Source organism: Sphaeramia orbicularis, chromosome 1 (genome assembly GCF_902148855.1).
Source record: "Sphaeramia orbicularis chromosome 1, fSphaOr1.1, whole genome shotgun sequence".
In the NCBI taxonomy this organism is placed as follows: Eukaryota; Metazoa; Chordata; class Actinopteri; order Kurtiformes; family Apogonidae; genus Sphaeramia; species Sphaeramia orbicularis.
The window spans coordinates 32828717-32850819 of record NC_043957.1 but is presented as its reverse complement, the minus strand read 5'-3'; the positions used below and the strand labels follow the sequence as shown (position 1 = coordinate 32850819).

At 37.6% G+C, this 22103-nt stretch overlaps 2 protein-coding genes across 9 annotated transcripts in view; both read left to right on the top strand.

Annotated features, from left to right (window-relative positions):
* Nucleotides 1-4524, top strand: part of gne (glucosamine (UDP-N-acetyl)-2-epimerase/N-acetylmannosamine kinase) — a 40136-nt gene extending 35612 nt beyond the window's left edge. For 5 of the 6 annotated variants that reach the window (XM_030144214.1, XM_030144200.1, XM_030144191.1 and 2 more), the window contains 3 exons: nucleotides 113-319; nucleotides 2235-2351; nucleotides 3391-4524. In XM_030144214.1, the coding sequence (XP_030000074.1) occupies nucleotides 113-319; nucleotides 2235-2351; nucleotides 3391-3626 (560 nt within the window). In that variant the 3' untranslated portion in view covers nucleotides 3627-4524. The remainder of the gene's footprint in view (nucleotides 1-112; nucleotides 320-2234; nucleotides 2352-3390) is intronic. The other variant, XM_030144208.1, reaches the window with a different exon arrangement.
* Nucleotides 4525-13950: 9426 nt separating this feature from the next.
* Nucleotides 13951-22103, top strand: clta (clathrin, light chain A). Of its 3 annotated transcripts, XM_030136050.1 has the most exons (7): nucleotides 13952-14231; nucleotides 14904-14932; nucleotides 15598-15715; nucleotides 15821-15932; nucleotides 17191-17244; nucleotides 19388-19423; nucleotides 20909-22103. In XM_030136050.1, exons 1-7 carry the CDS (start codon nucleotides 14054-14056, stop codon nucleotides 21078-21080), a joined length of 699 nt encoding a protein of 232 aa, XP_029991910.1. In that variant the 5' UTR covers nucleotides 13952-14053; the 3' UTR covers nucleotides 21081-22103. The 3 variants fall into 3 exon arrangements, with proteins under 3 accessions (XP_029991918.1, XP_029991910.1, XP_029991928.1); XM_030136058.1 differs by lacking the exon at nucleotides 19388-19423 and having other exon boundaries at nucleotides 13951-14231; XM_030136068.1 differs by lacking the exons at nucleotides 17191-17244; nucleotides 19388-19423.

Genomic DNA, 22103 nt, shown 5'->3' with positions numbered 1-22103 from the left:
TTTGGCAGAATCAGATCCAGTTTTATCAGATCCATATCACAAATTGAAGCAGTCTATGGTCTTCATTAGAGCTTGATTCCTTTTGATTAAAATACTTCCATTGCATTGACAGGAGGTAAATATGTTGATGCTGCAGGTATTGGAGGAGGGATCATCCATCATAATGAGTTGATCCACGGCAGCACCTTCTGCGCTGCCGAGCTGGGACACATCATGGTGTCATTAGATGGTCCAGAGTGCTCGTGTGGCAGCCATGGGTGCATCGAGGCTTATGCATCTGGCATGGCCTTGCAGAGAGAAGCCAAAAGATTGCATGATGGTAAGTGTTTGAATATGTGTAGCTTAACCTGTCAATATTAAATACGACTGGGTGTGATATTGGGTGTGGCAAATGCTGCATGAGAAAGCCTGTGTGTTTTAGGGGATTATTTAAAAATGCTTAGCTTTTACAGTGTTTGTTTAAAGGGCACGTCTAAACTCAAAGAATACTATACCAAGTGCCTTTTCTCTGTTGTGGTTGAGTAAAGGATAGATAATATAACATAGAGATGATTAGTTAGAGACAGTAGTTGTTACCAGACTTGCAACCGATTATACAGTTATTGTTCTGAAAAGAGAGAGAAGAGGGAAAAAACACAGGCTAAGTTAAGATACACATCTTCATAAAAGTAATACAAAGATCTCCATTATCTGATTTACCTCGGCTTGCTGTTCATCTTTAGTAGTTTTCGAAGTTCAACTGGATTGGTTCTGTTCTAGAAAACATTTTGTCTGCCATCTTAGGGACTTCATCAGTTCTATTTGCTGGTGGGGGAAAGCAGACTTATGAACCTGTAGGGGGAGTGGTCTGTGTAGGTTGTTTTATCCTGTATGTTAATGAGTGTCTGAGATTCAGGGTTGTTGAGAAGAGGTGAGTTGTTGTCCAAGTCCTTCAGGGGGGGTTTGATTGGTCTCAGGTGAGTCCAGGTGTGAAAGGTTGCTTTTTTAGAACCGTTTTGGGAGGTTTAAAATGGTGTTTTAATGTGTGTTTTTGAGAAGTAGTGATACAGACCATCACCTCGGTTCAGGGAAGGTTTTTCCACTTTTACTGCTTTGATTCTTCTCTCAAACCACTTGTCTCTGGCCAATATTTTTGCCATTGCTATTTTCAAAGGAGTGTCGTTTTTCCCGTAAGTGAAGAGCTGCGGCCTGAGGTGGAGGCTCTCTTATTTTGAGCCATGCCTTTATGGAGGGGTTGCTTGGTTTCCTCAACATACTGCACTCCTCATTGCACTGAACAGCTTTATCGTTTTCTCTGCGTAGCCTCTGAGTTCCTGTAAATGCTTAGGTTTTACAATGTTTTTACAGGTAACTTCTAAAATCAGAGAATTCTAGGGGGAAGAGAGGGAAAGGAAAGGAAAGGAAAGGAAAGGAAAGGAAAGGAAAGGAAAGGAAAGGAAAGGAAAGGAAAGGAAAGGAAAGGAAAGGAAAGGAAACAGTCCAGTTGAACTTCAAAGAACTACTAAGGATGAATGATGACCTGGACAAATGAAAACTTACACAGACATTGGGTTGTAGTGTTACTGGCATGTCTCTATTTCTCTACCTCATGAAAGTGTTCTTCATATAGGATATGCTGAGACTCAGGTTTTAGTGACAATACTGACGTTTCTGGATGTTTCTAGAAGAAGCCTTAGGCCTTAATCAGTTTAAGCCATGTATGGTGACTATTATTTATTGAATTAGACTCATTTTTGTTTGGAATATGTAAAAGCTCTACATCAACTAGTTGTTACAGCTGTTTTATATAATAAACTTGAATACAAATCAATGATTAAATTATGTAGGATGAATAATAACTGTAATATATTACTGTATTCATTATTAATCAGTATTATTTATTAGTACATATTATATAATTGGTAGGTGACACATTCAGGGTGTATCCTGCCTTCGTCTGTTGGTAGCTGGGCCAGGCTCCAGCATCCACGCAGCCCTTCAGAGGATTAAGCAGTTCAGGAAATAGATGAATGAATAGATGAATATTATTAGCATTTATTGTATTTCTTATTACTATTTATTGCATGCTTAATTACAAGAGTATGCTTAATTGAGAGTCTGTCTTAGGCTCTAAATGTTAAGTGTCATGAGAGAACTTTTGTTATGATGTGACGCTATATAATTACATTTGATTGATTGAATTAATTACTATGTGACATACTGTTTTTAACATCTGATGTCGGTGTGTCTTTCAGAGGACCTGCTGAAAGTGGAAGGCATGGATATGAAACTTTCAGAGCCAATTACTGCTGCCCACCTCATCAATGCAGCCAGACTGGGCAACTCCAAAGCTGAAGCTGTTCTCAATAAGGGTCAGAGCCCAAAGCCAGCATGCACATATGATTCTGTTGGAAAGTGATGGATGGATGGATTCTACTGACATTGCACATGATTATACAATGAAATTTAGTTTGACAACAATCCCTGTCATGGCAGATAAAAATATGAATGCAAACAAAATACACTTAAAGTACCAAAATATAAATATGTCAAGTTAAAATAAGAATATATGAAAAATACGGAAATGTGCAGAGCAAATATTCCATTGCAAATGAAAAAAATATACATTAAGTGAGATCAGTGTAACTGCTTCCAACATTGACTAAAAACAGAACATTTAGAAATAACACAAATAGATTTTATTTCCAGAAATGACATGACTCTCTAAAATATGTGGTCACTGGTTTTTACCTGTAAGCATGACTAGACAGATACACAGAACAGGGGAGGTTTGGTTGAAACTACTAATGAAAACCTAAGACTAGAAAACATCCGTAAAGTGTAAACCCCTGTTAAAGTAGCTACATTCCCTAGCACATACCATCCCCAGAGACAGATGAGATTTTAAATTGGGCAGTTATGGCCTAGTAGGTTGAAGAAGCAGCTTGTGACCAAAGGGTTGCTAGCTTGATTCCCCAGACCTTGAGAGAAATTGTTGCCTCATGGCCAACTCACTGCAAGTGCTGACTTCAAAACAGCAGTTCAGAAACTAATGACTGATGCCACAGAGCGCTAATTATATTCAGTCTATATTATATTGATATTATTAATAGATTATAGATCTATATTATATTCAGTCTCCAGCGCATATAAAAAAAAAACCCAATAGGATAGTTAAGAATAGTCCAAAATGTTAGATTGTAGCCTGCTGACAGACCGACAGATGACCAGACAAATGCCAGTGGAAATGTAACCTCCTTGGTCGAGGTATTAAAAAAAAAAAAAAAAAACTGACCCAAACCTTTTGTCATAAAATCAACGTCAAATATTTTACAAAGCTGCTCAAAAGAGAGATGAGAAATCACTGTTGTTAAAAATCATTCATTTGTGTCTTCCTCTTCTCCTCTCTAGCTTGTACAGCATTAGGTGTGGGCATTGTCAACATCCTCCACATCGTCAACCCATCGATGGTGATTTTGTCTGGAGTCCTGGCTTCGTACTACCAGGCTCCAGTGCAGCACATCGTCTCTCAGAGAGCCCTGTTCTCAGCCCAGAGTATCAAGGTTGTGTCATCAGACTTGGAGGAACCTGCTTTACTTGGCGCTGCTAGCATTGTGTTAGACTATGCAACTAGAAGGTTATACTAAAGGACATCCTCTTTGCCTCCTAAACTGTCTAAGAATCACTCTCAACAAGATGAGTGAAAGAAGTACTTATACTGCCCAAAAGGATACATAAATATTAGTTTGAGTTAGAGCTTAGCACATTTTTAATGTATAATTTTTTATTTTCACAAACTTGGGAGAATGTTTTCTCAAACCAAGTTAGATGCTGATCAGATTCCAACTGGGATACTTGAGGTGTGAATGGGTCCTTTGCCTTTGGTCACAACTGTCTTAGTCAAGATTAAACTGAAAAAGACAAAACATGTGTAAGTGTTTAGTAAAAGTAAGATACAAAGCCATTTTAAAGCAGAAATTCCCCATAGTACATTTGAGTGGATTCAGTGTCCGTCATTAACTGGAAAACCCTGTTTCAGATGTGACCAAAATGTTGCTTAAACATGCTCCTGTAGGTTTTTGTCTTTTATCCTTTTCTGCCTGATGCCTCCTTTTCTACAAATTTTGATTTATTTTCATTTTTTATCTATTTGAGATATAGGTGACTGTCATATTTCCATATTTTATTATTTAATTATGTAAAGAGTGAGGTGATGTGCATGTGAAACAACCAGTTCTGTTGGAGGTTGTCTTCATTCGTTGAAATTCTACGGTGACTTGTGCTAATGAAATGTTAAGCCACCAGCTGCTTCATATTCATGACTGTTACGATTAAGCCCTGAAGGTTTTATCTTTGCCTGAATCAGGTAAAGTGTTAAATATAAGTGTCATTGCCACAACTTCATGAATGTTTGAAACCATTCTTGAAGTCATTTTCTGTTTCAGCCTCTGAAGATTTTATCTCAAGCCTTTGGTTTAAATATGTAATTTCACTGGTTTATGTTGGTCCAAATAAAAACAATGTCTTGCCTTAGACAAACATTAACAGACTTGTGGTAAGCAGCATTTTTGGATATCCGTTAAGGTACAGTTTCGAGTGACATGAGTCCAGTCAATCATGTTTCATGTTCTTTCTGGTTTTATGTCTTGTCATACACGGCTACTACAAATAGAAAGCTCTACATAGAGAACCTTGAAAAACATATCAAGCTTATGTTTTGTGGTTCACACAACATAGTCAACAGGTATAGTTAGAAAACAAACCTGATTTTAAGTAGATTTTGTTCAGGGGGCTAGTGGAGTGAACCGCTGACACCAGACAATAGCACAGCTTCATTATCTGTGATGTTTTTAAATGCACAGTGATATGAGCTTCTGTGTGTATTTAGAATACTGTTGGGTTTTGTTCAGAAAAATAGCATTTCAACTTAAGTCAAATAAGTGTGTGCAGTGTGTAAATTGGCTGTATTGCAAAAGTGATCCTTCTTGTTTGTATGGAGAGAATGCCTAACATATCTCCAGTGTTTCTTACCATGGTTTGAGCAAACCTGAGTGTTGTGTTCCCAAACTGTAAAACAATAAGCAGCAAACTAAGCTTAAAATTGTTTCAGCTGTTGTGGACAAGATGTTTTGCCCTGATGATATTCAGCTGATCCATCAAGGTGTATTAGAGTGTTTATAGGAAAACTAGCGCATTGACCTGTGGGAATCCACGGGTTCTAGATGCAGAAGAGTTGATAAAATAGGGAGCTGAGCTAAGCTTACTGGTGTAATACACAGATGAGGAGGAAATATAATAGCCCTCATTTTGTTTTGCATGGAAATCAAAAGTAACAGATAAGAATGCATTCATACTTACCTGATATATGTGTTTGAAAGGGCTTTACATCATTACTGTATGACTTCATCACTTTCACATGACTTGATGACATGACTAATCTTACTGGTGTAACACATAGATTAGGGAGAAACAGAATGGCCCTCATTTTTTTTTGTATTGACATGGACATGGACTGTGGAGTTGTCCGCAGTAAGCCCGTTGTAATTTTAAAAACTAATAACTCTAAAAGTATTGGTTGTATCAATAAGCAGTTTTCACCTGTCTGTTCCTTGACCCAAAATACATAAGTACTGCAAAAGGCAAAGGCTAGATCTGTCCAGTTTTTCAGTTTTAAAGCAGACACACATTCAGGCACACACACAGAGGTCACTTGGCTTTTATAACATAGACAGAATAGAATGACCCTCATTGTGTTATTTATTGAAATGAAAAGTAACAGAAAAGAATGCATCCATAGTGACCTTAATTATTTCTTTGAAAGGGCTTTACAGTAATATTACTGTATGACTGCATCACATTCACATTATTTGATGACTTGACTAATCTTACTGGTGTAACAGATTAGGGAGAATTAGAATGACCCTCATTTAGTTTAGAACTGACATGGACGTGGACCAGAGACTTTTACACAGGACTGAAGATGATGGTTTATTGTGACTTACTCCCAGTCCTGTGTGTGGATCCAAACTCCGGTTCGTCTGAGTCTGCAGAATTATACTACGTCTGGTCACCCTCATGGACAGAAATACCCTGTTGTCTTCCATTATAACCACATTTTTGAATCTCACTGCCATTGCACTATATAACCATATATTCTCTAATGTTAACATTTTATTTTGATGAGAACTAGTGTTATTTGACCTTTTCAGTGTATTCCACCACTTTCAACCATTTTCCCATTGTGGGCTGATGCATGAAATTCTTTTTTTTTTTTTTTTTTTCTTTTTTTTAAATGTTATGGGGTCATATGACCACTACAGGGGCCCAAGTGTGTTATTTGTTTGTGTGTGCAAAATATATATATATATATATTTTTTTTAACCATCTGTTTATTGGTTTTTGTTATTTTTTTTACATAAAAAAAAGAACATAGTACCGACATATGATACATAAGTCCATTACAGACAAACAACAAGCGGAACAAATCCCCCCCTCCCCTGGCACACGTCCCCTCAAATCACAGGAAAAATAAAAATAAACAAATAAATAAACAGTAAATAAAATACAAAATAGAAGTACAAAATTTCCGCTTTAAATATTACAGGGAAAAAAAGAGAGAGAGAAAAAAAAAAAAAAAGTACATCAAGATACTCAGTCAAGAGAAACATGACAGATTGCACTATTCACATAGGTCAGAAAAGGAGTCCATGTCTTTTCAAAAGTGTTGGAGGCACCAGCTAATGTCAAACGAATTTTTTCCAGTTTGAGAAAATGAAGTACTTCCTTGATCCATTTTGAGAAGGTTGGAGGAGATGAGGATTTCCACTTTAACAATATAAGCCTCCTGGCCAATAAAGATGTAAATGCAATCATATCTTTGTTAGCAGAGGTAAATTTAAACGGAGTAGGTACAACACCAAACAAAACAGTAAAAACATTAGGAACAATTTTCTTTCCTGTTACCATTGACAAAACATCAAAAATTTCCGACCAGAATGTATTTAAAGATGAGCAACCCCAGAACATATGAGTATAATCTGCTGTAGCCTGTTGACATCTATCACATAAAGGAGACACTGTACCATATATTTTTGCCAGCCGAGCTTTGGTGTAATGAGCACGATGTAAAATCCTACATTGAGTGAACCCATGTTTAGCACACATTGATGACCTGTGCACCCTTCTTAGGATCTCGTCCCACATACCATCTGAAATCGTCTCTCCCAAATCTACCTCCCATATATTTTTAAGGGCACTAGAGGAGCCTGATTGAAGATTATGAATTTTAGAATGGATGACAGAAATTGCTCCTTTCAGAGACGACAGAGGCTCCAAAAAGATATCTAAATCTGAATCATTAGGAAGGGCAGGAAAACCTGGGAACAAAGTACGAACAAAATTACGAGCTTGGAGATATCTAAAAAAAATGATCATTTGGGAGTGAAAACTTTTCAACTAGTTGTTGGAAAGAAGCAAAAGCAGAGTTTATATATAGATCCTTTAATGATTTTATACCCAAACCAGCCCAAATCAAAAAGGTACTATCCATTAAAGATGGAAGAAACATAGGATTGGCTGCTAGTGGAGCTCTTAAAGAAAAGGCTTGTAGGCCAAAATAGTGTCTGAACTGGACCCAGATTTTAAGACTGGAGGCCACAATCACATTTCCAGTAAATTTGGAGTAAGAAGAAATCAGAGGTGAGTACAATAAGGCTTTCAATGCTACCGGATCAGCAGAATTTGCCTCCACCACCAACCATAAAGGGGGAGCTTCAGTGTCCTCATATTGAACCCAATAGTTCAAGTTTCTGATGTTTGTTGCCCAATAATAGTAGAGCAAGTTGGGTAACGCCATGCCTCCCAGAGCCTTGGGTCTCTGTAAAATCTGACGTCGCAATCTAGGAGTCCTTTTATTCCAAACAAAATCCAAAATAAGACTATCAACCTTACGAAAAAAAGAGAGAGGAAGAGGAATTGGTATACACTGGAATAAATATAGAAAGCGAGGAAAAACGTTCATTCTGACCGTGTTAATCTTAGCTGCAACAGAGAGATTAAGGATGGACCATCGCTCAAAATCATGTTCAATTTGTGCAAGCAAACTATGAAAATTTTTATTATAGAGATTAACCATAGAATCCGCCACATGTACCCCAAGATAGACAAAGCCAGACTTTGAGATCTTGAATGGCAGATCTTCAAGTGAGCATGTTTTAGCTAGTTTATTAACTGGAAATATCTCACTTTTACTGAGATTCAGTTTATATCCTGAAATCTTACTAAATTCGTCTAAGACTGAAAGTGCTGTAGGAATGGAACGTGATAAATCGGACAAAAGTAACAGCAAATCATCCGCATATAAAGTAACTTTTAACTCTACTCCATATCTAGTTATGCCACAGAGATCCGGATGTGATCGTAAAGCAATGGACAAAGGCTCCATTACTAAGGCAAACAGGAGAGGGCTTAGTGGGCAGCCTTGTCTGGTAGAGCGGTATAGACAAAAATAATGAGAATTTGTACTATTTGTCCTGACAGAGGCCTGAGGTGAAGCATATAATAATTTAACCCAGGAAATGAAATTTACCCCAAATCCAAATTTCTCTAAAACAAAAAATAAATAATCCCATTCTACTCTATCGAACGCCTTTTCAGCATCTAGAGCTATCAAGGCCTCTGAGGGAGCAGTTGGAGAAGGATTATAGACCACATTAAATACTCTCCTAAGATTGAAGAAAGAGTGCCTATTACGAATAAAACCGGTCTGGTCTGACGATATGATGGAGGGAGGGATGCCTTCCAAGCGTCTAGCAAGCAACTTTGACAACAATTTGAAATCTGCATTCAGCAAGCTAATAGGACGATAAGAGCCACATAACAAAGGGTTTTTATTTTTCTTTAAGAGCAGTGAGATGCAAGCCTGATTTAACGATTGAGGAAGGATTCCACGATCTAAAGCCTCAATAAACATATCTAACATGTACGGGGCTAACTGTTTCCAAAAGGTTTTATAAAACTCGGAAGGAAATCCATCTGGACCAGGGCTCTTACCACTTTGTAATGATTTAACTGTCACCTCAAGTTCGATTGCAGTAATTGGACGCTCCAGTTCCCCAGCCACACCCTGATCTAAAGAAGGGATGTTTAAATTATCAAAGAAAGAGGTCAGATCTGCAGGAACATGAGAGTGGTCAGATGAATATAGTGATTTATAGAATTCCATAAAAGTTTTATTAATCTCAAGTGGATCTGATGTAATACCTGAACCTGTTTCAATCTGTGGGATTAACTGGGATGAGGATATCTGACGCAGTTGATGAGCCAGTAGTTTACTAGTTTTGTCTCCCTGCTCGTAGAACTTAGACCTAGACTGAAGTAGAAGCTCAGTAGTATAATGTGACATAACAAGATCATATTCAGCTTGCAAGGACATTCGCTCCTTATAAGTGTCTGGAAGTTTTGAGGTCGCGTAAGTAGCATCCAAAACAGCTATGCGCTGAGATAACTTAATCAATTTGTCCTTCCTAAGCTTCTTCTGATGAGCTTCATAAGAAATAATCTCCCCCCTTATAAACGCTTTCATCGTTTCCCACAACACAGAAGCAGTCACACCAGGCGTATTATTAACCTGAAAGAAAAAGTCTAGCTGTTTTGACACAAAATCAACAAAATCCTTATCAAGTAGTAAGTGTGTATCAAGACGCCAGGGAGGCCGTGTATTAATAAGCCTCTGAAAATGAATATTCATTGAGACTGCAGCATGATCACACAGTACAATTGGGTCATATGCACAATCAGAAATTGATGTAAGCAGTTTTTTGTCCACCATGAAAAAATCAATGCGGGTGAAAGAGTGGTGTACACGTGAAAAAAAAGAAAATTTCTTTGTGCCAGGATTAAAAAAACGCCAAGGATCAACCATATTGAATTCTTCCATAAAAGATAAAACTACTTTGGCAGATTTAGATCGGGCAATTGGACATGTCGCAGAACAGTCTAAGCAAGGATCCATCCAGCAGTTAAAGTCACCACCCAGGATTAAGCTATATGAAGACAAATCTGGCAGCACTGAAAAAACCTGTCTAAAGAAACATTCATCATCCCAATTGGGTGCGTACACATTAACTAAAACAACTTTTGTATCAAAAATATGCCCCATGACGATAACAAATCTACCAGTAGGATCCGAGATCGTTTTAACATGGACAAAGGGAATGGCTTTATGCAAAAGAATAGCAATGCCTCTTGATCTACTGGAAAAGGAAGACAGATATACTTGCAAAATAATTTTTAAATCAACATTGGATTCATCACTGTGAACATTTATTATACAAACTGTAACATCTTCAAAAGCTTCAACAACAAAAGAGACGCAACAGAACATGTGAAATATGAACAAATTTGAAACAGAAATATGCTTTGAAGTTGTGACGTGTGTAGCAGATAAATGGATTGAGAGTGTGTGTGTTTGTTTATTTGTTTGTCTGAGGTTGACTCTCCTGCGTCCTTTTGTCCTCTTCATTTTTATCAGTGTTCTTCTCCTTCAGTGCTTTGGTTCTGTTCACTGTGGATCCTCCTGGAACCAGTAGAAAACATACAGATGGAGGTTGTTCTTACAGGAGCTGTGGAATTCCATGATGACCCCACAGATCAAGCACAGAAAGAACCCATCCACATCCACCAGCTGTTATGGTGGTGGAGATACACACTACTGTTTATCACAGCCTTGGGAACCCATTTCAAACAGGGGGAGCTGTGAGGATCATAGCAATGGTGACGCAAAATCAATTAGCTTTTTCAAATGATGAAAATATATTGTTTGACTATTAATGCATTATTACTTATGTAAGATAAATAATTAAAAAAAAAAAAAAAACAGACTACACAAAATATAAGAGTGACTGACTGAGCACTGACTCATAGAAAAGCCAGATTTACACAAAACTGCAGTAAGTACCAACAACTGTTCATTCACCAAGTAGAAAATAATCCGAAGCACAGGTTAACACAACTGGCAGCTGTGTAGGCTACTGTCTGCTCAGAGAGCAAGATTTACAAAATAGACTACTTTAAGAGCATGAACTACTGATAAATGAAATTCAAGGAGAAGAACAGACATGTTTCTTGAAATTAAGATGATGATGAGTAGGCCTAGGCCTATTTATGCCGAGTCTGAGTGCGATTTGATGTGGGATGGGAAAGGAATAGGCTCCCCTCTCATTAAAAGTCCTTTGCTGATTGACAATAGAAACACAAGCATTTTTGTGTGTGTGAAACTAGGAAATCTTAAATTGAGAATGAAAAACCTCAGCCTAAATTAAACGACATTAAAATGCTAATCAACAAACAATAATTACATCATAGCTCTTTTTTTTTTTTTGTATTTATCAATGACTTTATATAATTATTTCATTTATACATTTGGAATTATTTGTCCTGTGATCCAGAGGGGGGTGCTGCAGCACCCTGTGCGCCCCTACTGCCTGCAGCCTTGCTGTTTATGCCCTCACAGAAACAATTACATAGTGTAATAACAGTGAGAGTAAAGTGTGGTTATAATGGAAGTCAAAGTGGCATTTTTGTTCATGAGGATAAACTGAGGTAGTATCTGACACTACAGAAAAAATACTAATGGAATCAAATCTATTTTGTTGCTAATCTATGAAATAACCAGGGCTCTAATCATCACCAACGTTCCATCCACATACTATTTGGTGCTATGACCTTTGACCTTGACTGACCTTGAAAGGTCAAACGAATGCCAATTAATATCTTCAATATTCCGTTGGACTACAGGACCCTTGGTCCTATTTTTTTTGTAATAAATCACTCAGAATTTAAATAATTAAACTAGCATTAAAATCCTAGAAGTTGTTGAATGTTTGGTAGTTTTGAGAAATGCTGAAGTTGTGTAAGACATTTTACCGATAGGGTTAGGGTTAGTGTTAGGGTTCATTGGTAAAGTTTTCACTTTACCAATGAAAACTAACCCCAACCATACCCTAATCCTAACCTTAACCATTTAACACCCAGACCTAACCTTAAGGAGACACAGGAACCTTATTTAATAGTTTACCGCTATGCAAACTATATTAATGTAAATATTTTTAAATAAACTTTATTTTTAGCGCACCGACCTCCATTTCCGGTGGTTTGCTTCCTTAGCATTACCCACATTTGCTGAAGGCCTTAAAAATTTTCAGCCTATGCTTTTATTTTTTGTGGTGGCCTTAATTTTAAAGCAAGAGACTTTTTGGGTAAACAGTGTACGGAAGAGGATTAGGGCCACTAAAAAAAAAAAAAGGTCCAACATATATATTTTTTATTATCATTCTGAGAAAACAGTCAGAATTCTGAGATTAAAGTCAGAATTCTGAGAAAAAAGTCAGAATTCTGAAATTAAAATCAGAATTATAAGTTTTTCTCAGAATTCTGACTTTATTCTTCTGATAAAAATCTGAATTCTGGCTTTTTTTTCCCCAGAATTCTAACTTTTCTCAGAATTCTGACTTTAATCTCAGAATTCTGACTTTTTTTCTCAGAATTTTGACATTAATCTTAGAATTCTGATTTTTTTTCTCAGAATTCTGACTTTATTCTCAGAATTCTGACTTTTTTCTTGGAATACTTTAAAAAAATTTTGGACCTTTTTTTTTTTTTTTTTTTTCTTCAGTGACCCTAATCCTCTTCCATAACAGCACCCCCTTAATTTTTTTTTTTTTTTTACACATATGAAGTTTTATATTTTCAAACACTCTTTTTTTTCGATAAATGTATTTGTGATGTTGCTCAATTTTATTTTGAGACACTTTTTTGTAGAAGTCTGTTTTTTTTTTATGGAGAATATTTTATATTTTTAAAAAAAATCTTTCAAGTCTATTTATTTTATACAAATAAATGTTTTATTACAATTTTTTTGTTTTGTTTTTTTCTTAAGGATATATTTTTTTTTTCCATGCAAGTGCATTTTTATTTAAGGGGTACATTTATTTTTTCAGATACTTCTTTTAAACCTAAATCACAATCTCTTTCTTTTCTTATAGCGGATAATTTTTTTGGGCTGTTGCACCTCTGGGCCACTGCACAAATCATTGTGTTACATGATGAAAAGTCCATTGAGACTCCATCAGCAGTAGGAAACAGGGTTCAGCCTTGACTTCCATGTCTTTATTCTCATGCTAAGGACCATAATTTAATGAGAAGTTTAAAATTACAACAGCAATCTATGGCTATTGTTGTTCCATGTGTTGTGATAAGATGTCAGCAATGAGTTTCCTTGGTACCTGCAGGATATGGATTAATAATATACAAATAGTTTAGATTTGAAGTGTGTGTTTGCAGGTGCCACCTTCAACCAGGTGAGTGTTTACTTGTCACCTGAGCCCTGTCAGGCACTCAGTTGTGTTAATAATTTACCAGTGTGACATGACGCATAGGGCTGAATACACAACTGTTACTAGGGTGTTTCCCCAAAATAATGTAATTTTACAACATGTTGATAAGTATTCAACATGTAATTTGTTAAAAAAAAAAAAAAAAAAAAAAATTATCTTAGGATGTGATCACACTTGAGCTTGGTCAGTTTACTAAGGTAAGATTTACACTGGAGATCAGCACTACTATTCCCACCATGAAGCATGAAACCTGATGTATTAGGCAGAAAAATGTAGGATTTGACAAATTCTACAATAACATGTGAGGATGCTGGTTTTAGTATAGGCTATTTATAATTAATCATGGCCCAAGAATGTCACGCAGCCATTGAGTATCACAGAAATCCGGACTGCAGTTTTTTTTCCCCCCCCCTCACATCTCTTGACAGCAGGTCATGGGACCCGTATGGAGGAGGATTTCAAAGATTTCATTGGTCCAATTTAGAAGCAGCTATTATTTTATTGGTCATCTAACCTGTCAGTCACTCGTGGTGTATTGTAATTGGCTATTCATCTGTTTCCGCTTCGCTAGCTTTTAGTGTTTTTTTCGTCCTTCTTCCCGTTGCTAGCTAATCGGTCTCGGTCAACCGCTACACCTGCCCACCGACTCTTATATTTATACCCCCCTAAAAACTCAAAATATGGAGGATTTTGACATGCTGAACGCGCCCGCTGCTGGAAACGGTGTCGGTTCGGAAGAGGACCCAGCAGCTGCGTTCTTGGCCCAGCAGGAAAGCGAAATAGCGGGGATTGAAAACGACGAAGGCTTCAGCATCCTGGACAGTGGAGAGGTCCCCTCGTCGCTGGGAGATTCCAACGGTGGGTAACTGTTGTGTTATTTCACTTCAAATTAACACTGTCCTCCCTGTTAGCCTCGGTCTTACTGGTGTTTATTTGTTGCTACTGAATAGAATCATTATGTGGTCTCATGTTCACACTGAGGTCGATGCTCTATTGGCTATTCAAGCTAACGTTAGCCGGGCTAGCTTTTAGCCAAGTAGTCTAAGCGAGCTGTAATATTAGCTAACATTTGACAACGATAGGGGTAGGTACCTTCTGTTAGTAGATTTACAGAAACGCGAAGAATGAGAAATAAAACTGGCTAATGTTGTCGATGTGAGGAACACTGTCTTGCTATGACTTTAAAATGAATGAGACTGTCAACATCATCAGTGCCTTTCATTGACGTAACGGTTTTTACCTGCTGACAGACAGTGATTCTGCTGCAGATGTCGCTTTACAACAGAGGGGAAAAAAAAACCATGGAGGAGTTGAATGACCTTTGGCCATGAGAGGCTCATTTCCTTCTAGCTAAAGACTTATTGTCATTGAGCAACTGCTGTTCATAAGAAGTGCTGAGGTGTCATAATTTAAATGCTTGGTAGTGTTCAGCAAGCGTTACTTTACATTTGTTTTTTTGTTTTTTTGTAATCAATGTGTCTGTGTTTTATTTCGGTGTGCTTCTAACAGCCAGTTGTGTTCTCTTTTCAGATGGTGCTGTGAATGGAGATCTACATGGGGTAATGCTTGATTTTGTCAATTTTTTGTGTGTGTACATCTTATGTTACATGTATATGTGTGCACCAAGATGCATGCTAAGATGTATGAACACAGATATTGCTACACTACCGCCCCACCAAAAAAACAAATGGAAAAACAGATGTCCAATAATTATTGCAGCAGTTTAACAATTCAAGCACATTATTGAATGGAAAACTAGACAGTGGATTCAGCTAAAATGAGTACTTAACACAGTAGCAGTGATTTAAGTGCCAGCCTCAGAAATTTCAATATCTGCCTGTTCCAACTTCCTTTTTCCTCTCCTGTCATTGCGACATCACTGCCTTTTGCAATGTCGAGGTTTTTTTTCCTGGCAGTAAGAAAAATTTAGCTGATAAAGCCTAAAAAGGAAGACATTTTGTGATAGTTAAGCCTTGCAAACAGGCTTAATGGGCACATACACTGTATGGATAGTGGAATTAGGACAAGAAACTGCTGTATCTGGTTCCAGTTCTACTACCGACTCTCCTTTTAATTCGCTAGATTTTATGATTGAAAGAAAGATTCATATTGTTGAAAAGGTTGATATTTTTTACCCAAATTATTGTAATTGTAAATGATAAAGTTTTTTCTACAAACTAACACATTTTCTTTACCTATCGCATCATAATTTATTACTTCTCAGGAAAGCAACGGTCCATCAGATGCCTATGCAGCAATCTCTAACGCAGACCGACTGCAGGCTGAACCTGAGAGCCTACGCAAGTGGAGGGAGGAGCAGAGAGACAGATTGGAGATGCTAGGTAAAGAAACAGCTCTTTTGTGTGGTTTTGTCGTCATTGTTCCTCTGCTCTTTGTCTTCCCATCATCTCCTTATTGTTCCTGTCCTCCTTGCCCTCCCTCCACAGATGCTAACTCTCGCAAGCAGGAATCAGAGTGGAAAGACAAAGCCAAGGTGGAGCTAGAGGAATGGCATGCCAGGCAGAATGAGCAGCTGGAGAAAACCAAAGCCAACAACAGGTACTGGCGTCACAGAGGGATAGAAACGGGATCAAAAAGAGTTGCTGTTAACCATGAAGGACAATAGCCATCCACTGTATGCCTTGAATAAAAGGTTTAGCTCATCAGCTCTTTGTAGTGGACCCCTGGCACGCCTTGTAATATCTAACTGTTGCTAGCCCCTAAGTCCTCTAGTTAATAGTTAATTAATCATGCATATTGGTGAATATTGAGTTAAAGGCCAGCATAGATGGCATCTTAATGGTAATTTTAGGGTTCACACAAGCCCTTTTCATACAAAGCTTTCAACAACTGCTGTCTTGTGTTTTGACTGTAATGGCAGACATTGCACCTCTATTTCAGTAAATAGCAGTAATTCAATATTGGACTAACAAGTGTGTGCCAGATTGAGCTGTATTTGTTCTATCCAGTAACAACTGACTAGTTTGCTGGGTTTGCAGCATATATCCTAACTGGCTGCAGATATTGAGGTACAATCCACACAATTCCTGCACTTGACTGCACATTTGGTTTCCTGTTATTTTCACTGCAGCCCAGTGGATGAGAGATTTCAATGTGGCCGTACGAGGAAATGGAAAATCACCAGAGCAAAAGCACATATTCAGATCAGATGAATCAATCGTCTGATAAAATACATGACATTATAATGACATATTCAAATGGGCATTCTGAAGTATTTGAGCCAATTTACTTTATTGGCGTGTCTTTAAAACAGAATGGCTTGTATATTTTTTCTGGGTTGTCATCACTGAATACGGACAAATAGGTTCAATTGCTGAGAACTGTAGCTCCATTTCTCCCCCTTTGTAATGTATCCATGGAGTCAAATTAATAATGAACTACCAGCAGTCCTGGGTCACTACCCATCTGTCTGGACTGTGTTTGAGAAAACCTCATGTCTGTAATGTCAGCTGTTCTTTTTTTTTTTTTTTTTTTTTGTAGTTCTTCAAGAAATAGACCTGTTGCTATCTGTTTCAGTAATTGTTAATATATCAGCCTTTTTTCCAACTAATCCACTAATTGTCTTGTTTATGAACTATGTCTTCATCTCTTCAAGTTACTACATGTCACAAACAGCTGATAATCTCCTAAACGCTGCATTCACGGGTCCCTCCTGAGCCTTTGATTATAATGCCTGAGCTTATTACTGTTTGGTAACCTATACTGCTTGTGTTTCCATCCTCTTCTCCCTTTTACCGCTGTCTCTCTTCTCTCCTGCCTTCTTGCTGCTCTGTCGTTTGGGTGGATGTTTGTCCAGGGTGCTGGATGAAGACTTCTACAAGCAGCCCTTCTCTGAGCTCATTGGTTATGTGTATGTTGCTCCAACTAACATCCTCCTTTTTCTTTTTTTTTCTCCATTGTCATCAGTTCCAAGTGTCAAACCACTGACTTCATATTCATCTCTCTACTTAGGCTATTGGTTACCCTTTCATGTATTGACATAATTTAGCCATGTGTTTTTTTCTCCCCCCTAATTTGTACACCTTTAACATATATTGTAGTTGTTTTTTCAAGTAACAAGTTTCTCACTATATGTCTGCATGCCATTTGTGAGTGAATGCTTTCATGAAAATTCACTACAGGGAATGACTGCATGCAATTACAAACAAACACATAAACTCCACAGTCACTTTAATGAACAGTTTCAGTGTTTGAGCTGTGCATGTGTTAATTGTGTAATCATCAGTCACCTCATTCAACTCATCCTAGCAAAACACTTTGCAAATACATTTCATAACATTTAAGTTTACAACACTTAACCCTTGCTTACATTACTAATATCAATTCTTGCAGGAAGTATTTTTTAAACCTAATGCTTTGACATGTGATTTTTCTGAAGTGCTAATAAAGATCCAGGAATAGGAGGCTTATAGATCTGTGTTTGAAGCAGCTGTGTGTTCATCATTGGTGGTTATATTGCTGTTACCTTTTTTTATTTTCTGTCTTTAGAAATATATGTAATTATAGATATTGCCTAATATTGTGCCTAGATGTCATTATTTTCAGTAAGGTTTTTTTTTTTTTTTTTCCGTACTGTCTACTTGACAAATTTCTTTAGTATGCAGCTCAACTTGTTTTTGTCTCAGCTGCCACTCACTTGTGTAAAAACACTGTTGACAAAATCTAAAATTAACATAACTCATGTGAAACAATTCAAATTAGACTGCTTTTAAAAATGCTGGGCAGATTCATTTCATTTGCCTTTCTTGGTTTCCTTAACATTTCTGAACTTGAAGTAGAAACTCCTTTGCACCAGTGACATGTAGAGTTTGAATGTAGTTCACTTAAACCAACAAACATATTCTACCCACTGTCCTCTTCAGTCTTCCTTTTGTAGGTGTTAAAGGGAAAGATTTTATGAGTAGTAACCACTGTCAATGTCATGGATACACAACTGCTTCAAACTAAACTGTGTTCATGCTTTGGTAGACTTAGCTGCTGTGTAGCTACTGCTGTCCTTCAGAAATACATGCTAATTTGCCTAGCTAGCTCTCACAGCTGTGCAGACTTTGGTTTGGTTTGGTTTTGGTTTGCTATAATTGACTTGGGAACACCCCATAGCCTGCATTGTTCTGTGCATATTTGTTTTCTTTAACTCGCCAGCTTTGATATATATATATATATATATTGTTTTTTGTTTTTTTTTAACCCTTGAGATGACAGGAAAATTTGACTCGGTAATAATAGTATTTCATAATTATATTGCTACATGTTGTGTTTGCTGTCTGTTTGGAAATTGGCCTCTTGTTTTCTATAGTATTGAAATACATGTGATCATATTTGTTTTTCTGCAGGGAAAAATACTTGTGTCTTGTGATGTGGAAAAGGCCTTTTGTACTCTTTCTGCAGCCAAACTTTGATTGTGCGCACGGCAATGCAGTACATTGTTAACTTTTGTGTGGGATTTCTCATATATACAAGGGCAAATTTCCTTTCAGCTTTAACAGTATCATGCCAGATCTTTCTTCATCTTGCAGAAGTGGCTCCAGGGGTCATATTTACAAGCATTTAGAAAGAACCAGTGAGCTGGAATGATGAATAAACCACAACCAACCAGTAAAAAATTAAAAATAAAATGAGGAAAATAGTGTGGATATATAATTGGGGTATTTCTGCATTTAGAACAGGAAACAACAAAGCTTTATCAATGAGACCCCAGTTACGTCCCTGTGTGTTTAAAAAAAAAAAAAAAAATGTGGCATGAGACAGGAAAAGAATAAAGGATGTCATTTTTCAGTAACCAAACCAAAACCTGCACAGCACTGATGTTGTTGAACACTTTTGAAGAAAAAAATGTATATATAAATTGTTGCTTTTGCATGCTTGCTCTGAACATCTGCATTTAGCTCATTTTTGTTGTATTTCATTTCGTCCCCCTTCCCCCTCTCTCTCTCTTCTAAATTCTGACTTGTGAAACTGTTTCTCCCTGTTTTCTTTTCCTATGCACCTTAAAGCACACACATTAACCATCCTTGCTACCGCCTAGACCAGTTAAGTAAAAATATAAAACCCCAGAACAATCCAAAAAAGTCCTATTTTCCTCAGCGGGTTTTAGCAGTTTTGTGTGTGTGTGTGTGTTTAGAAAAATATCTGTTGCTCAGATAGTCTATTTACTAGTCCAACAGTTAGATCCACTGCCTAGATAGAGGTTGGTGTAATTTTCCCTTCTGTGGTGTTGTGGTCCCTTTAGTCCCCTGTGGAATTGTAGTTGGTTGTGACAGTGAATGTTCATTGGCTTCTCATCCCCATTTTGCTTTGTGTATTGTGTTGTAGATCGTAGCCGAGTCCATGCTTGCAGGTGGGCGGACTAGAAAACTCTTAGTGATTAGCAAACCCGATGGCAGTGGAATTATAACTATTTGTGGGTGGGTTGTTGTATGGGTTTACATTTGTTGTTTGTTTAGCCATAATCTGTGGCTCGCATCTCAAAATGTCTTGTGATAGTGGCAATGATCCATTTTAAGTTTTTCATTTTTTTTCTTTTTGTTTTTTTGTTTTAATTTCAACTGTAATGTGGTAAGTGTTTTAGTTTACATGGCCCTTTTTTAATTTGATATGTGACTTTAAAACACATAAACCAAGAGCACATAAATCAAGGTGTTCTGAAATTAAGACACCAAAAGTCAAAGTAATTGCTTTTGTTGCCACACCTCCAGAAAGCCTGCTTTTCAGCTGCAGCAAAATGCATGGCTAAGGCCCAGTAGTGCTTCAGGCGTTTTGGGTTTGGTTAAAAATAAAACTTGCTACTCTAGTTCTTGATGGTCAAGTATAAAAATTGTCATCTCCATACTTGGTTTTGGAAGAAAAATAAAATCATTCTTAAAAAAAAAAAAAAAAAAAAAAAAAAGAAGAAGCTACAGAGCAAGTTGAAGCATATGGGTATGGGTAAATTTCCCTCCCCCAGTTCTACTCAGAACTGCATTTTTTAACCAACCAAAACTGCATATTGATCTTACAATGACTTTTTCTAAAGTTTCCGTTTGTTTGTTTTATCTGGATTCTCATCGGTGTTTTAAATGTTATCTCCCTTTACTGTTACGGACAGTCTGGGGAAAAAACAGGTGAATGTACTGTGATGTTTAAGCAGAGATGGGGGCATGCCACAGCTAAAGACACAGTTGTAACTTGTTTCTCTGTGAGAGTAAAGACAGGTGGATGTTGATTTCTGTGTAGTACTTGGACTGTCCTGCCCTGCCCTAAGATAAGACTCTGCTGAAGCAACAAAAGGCACAAAATCATGTGTGCTGGTCTTGAAATCGGACTCAAATTGTAAGTTTGTGTAATCTGTCATATGAGCAAATTAGAAGTGTCCAAGTCCCATCCAGGCACATCAATGATTTTCCCTTCAAAGCCTGTGTATTGGTGCTCAGCAGAGGACTGTTTAAGGGCTGTTTGTTTACTCCTGTGTATCTTAACTTTTTCCCCGCTAACTGCTCTCCATCTCTTGTTCCTATCCTCTCCCCTGCTGCATGTAGGGCGGCCGAGGAGGCCATGATTTCAGATCTGGATGAGAACAACCCCGGCACAGAATGGGAGCGGGTGGCTCGGCTCTGCGACTTCAACCCTAAGTCCAGCAAACAGGCCAAAGACGTGTCCCGCATGCGCTCTGTCCTCATCTCTCTCAAGCAGTCCCCGTTAGTCCGCTAGGTAGCCTCGGCTGCTCAGGACATAATTCCATATCACCTTTTACCATTACACACACACACACACACACACACACCTATCCAACCATCTGTATTCTGAAAACAAGGGGACTTTACACCCCAATTATCAGTATCTGTTTGCCATGCACAGCTCTGTTGTCCTAGGAGGATATAGCCAGTGGTCCTACCCTATCTGTCTCCTTCTAAAAGGGCTGTAGATATTAACCTTGAAGCACCAGCTCACTATTTGTACCCCTCAATGGTCCACAGAATATTTAAGACTGTGCGATAAAGTTCCCTGTTGTTTAATGTTCTGCAATTGAGGCCAGTTCAGTCTGCACCAGGTCTTATGCTCTGCGGTCCAGTGTAAGAGTGGTAGTTGGGACACTAAAAGGGAAGAGTTGATGTTTGTTTAGGCCTTCAGCTACACTACAGTTTGCTTCACACGCCCAAATAAATAAATAAGTCAATGAATAAAATAGCATTCCCACAATTTGGAGCTGTAACTCATGTCAACCTCATAAATCATTCTCTGTGAGAGTTGACTTCTTAAATGTTTTTTTTCATCTTTAGCCCCCTCAACCCATCACCTCATATCAGATTTTTCTTTTTGTTTTTTTTTAAGGACCAAACTGTAAGACAAAACTCCAAATTCAGTGTGTGTTCTTTGAACTGTGTGTAGAGCCTGCTTGAGGCTTACTGTGTTCAATTTTCCGAACTATGCATTTCCTTTTGAAAAGTCTCCCCCTTTCTCCAGTCAGGAACTGAACAAAGTCCAGTCATTACAATAGTTGTGACCTGTTTGTATGTGTGTATTAAACCTCAATAGTGTGTGTGTATGTACTCTATGCGTGTACCTATGTACATATACAGAAGGCAATATATATACAGTATATCAAAAACACTTGTCACCTAAATTAGACAGTTATGGTCTTAAAGAGAACTAGATATTAGCCAGCTGTTGCTTGACCATGTGCTTTCATTGTCCATTTGATTTCAATATCAGTAAAAAAGAAATATGTGGAAA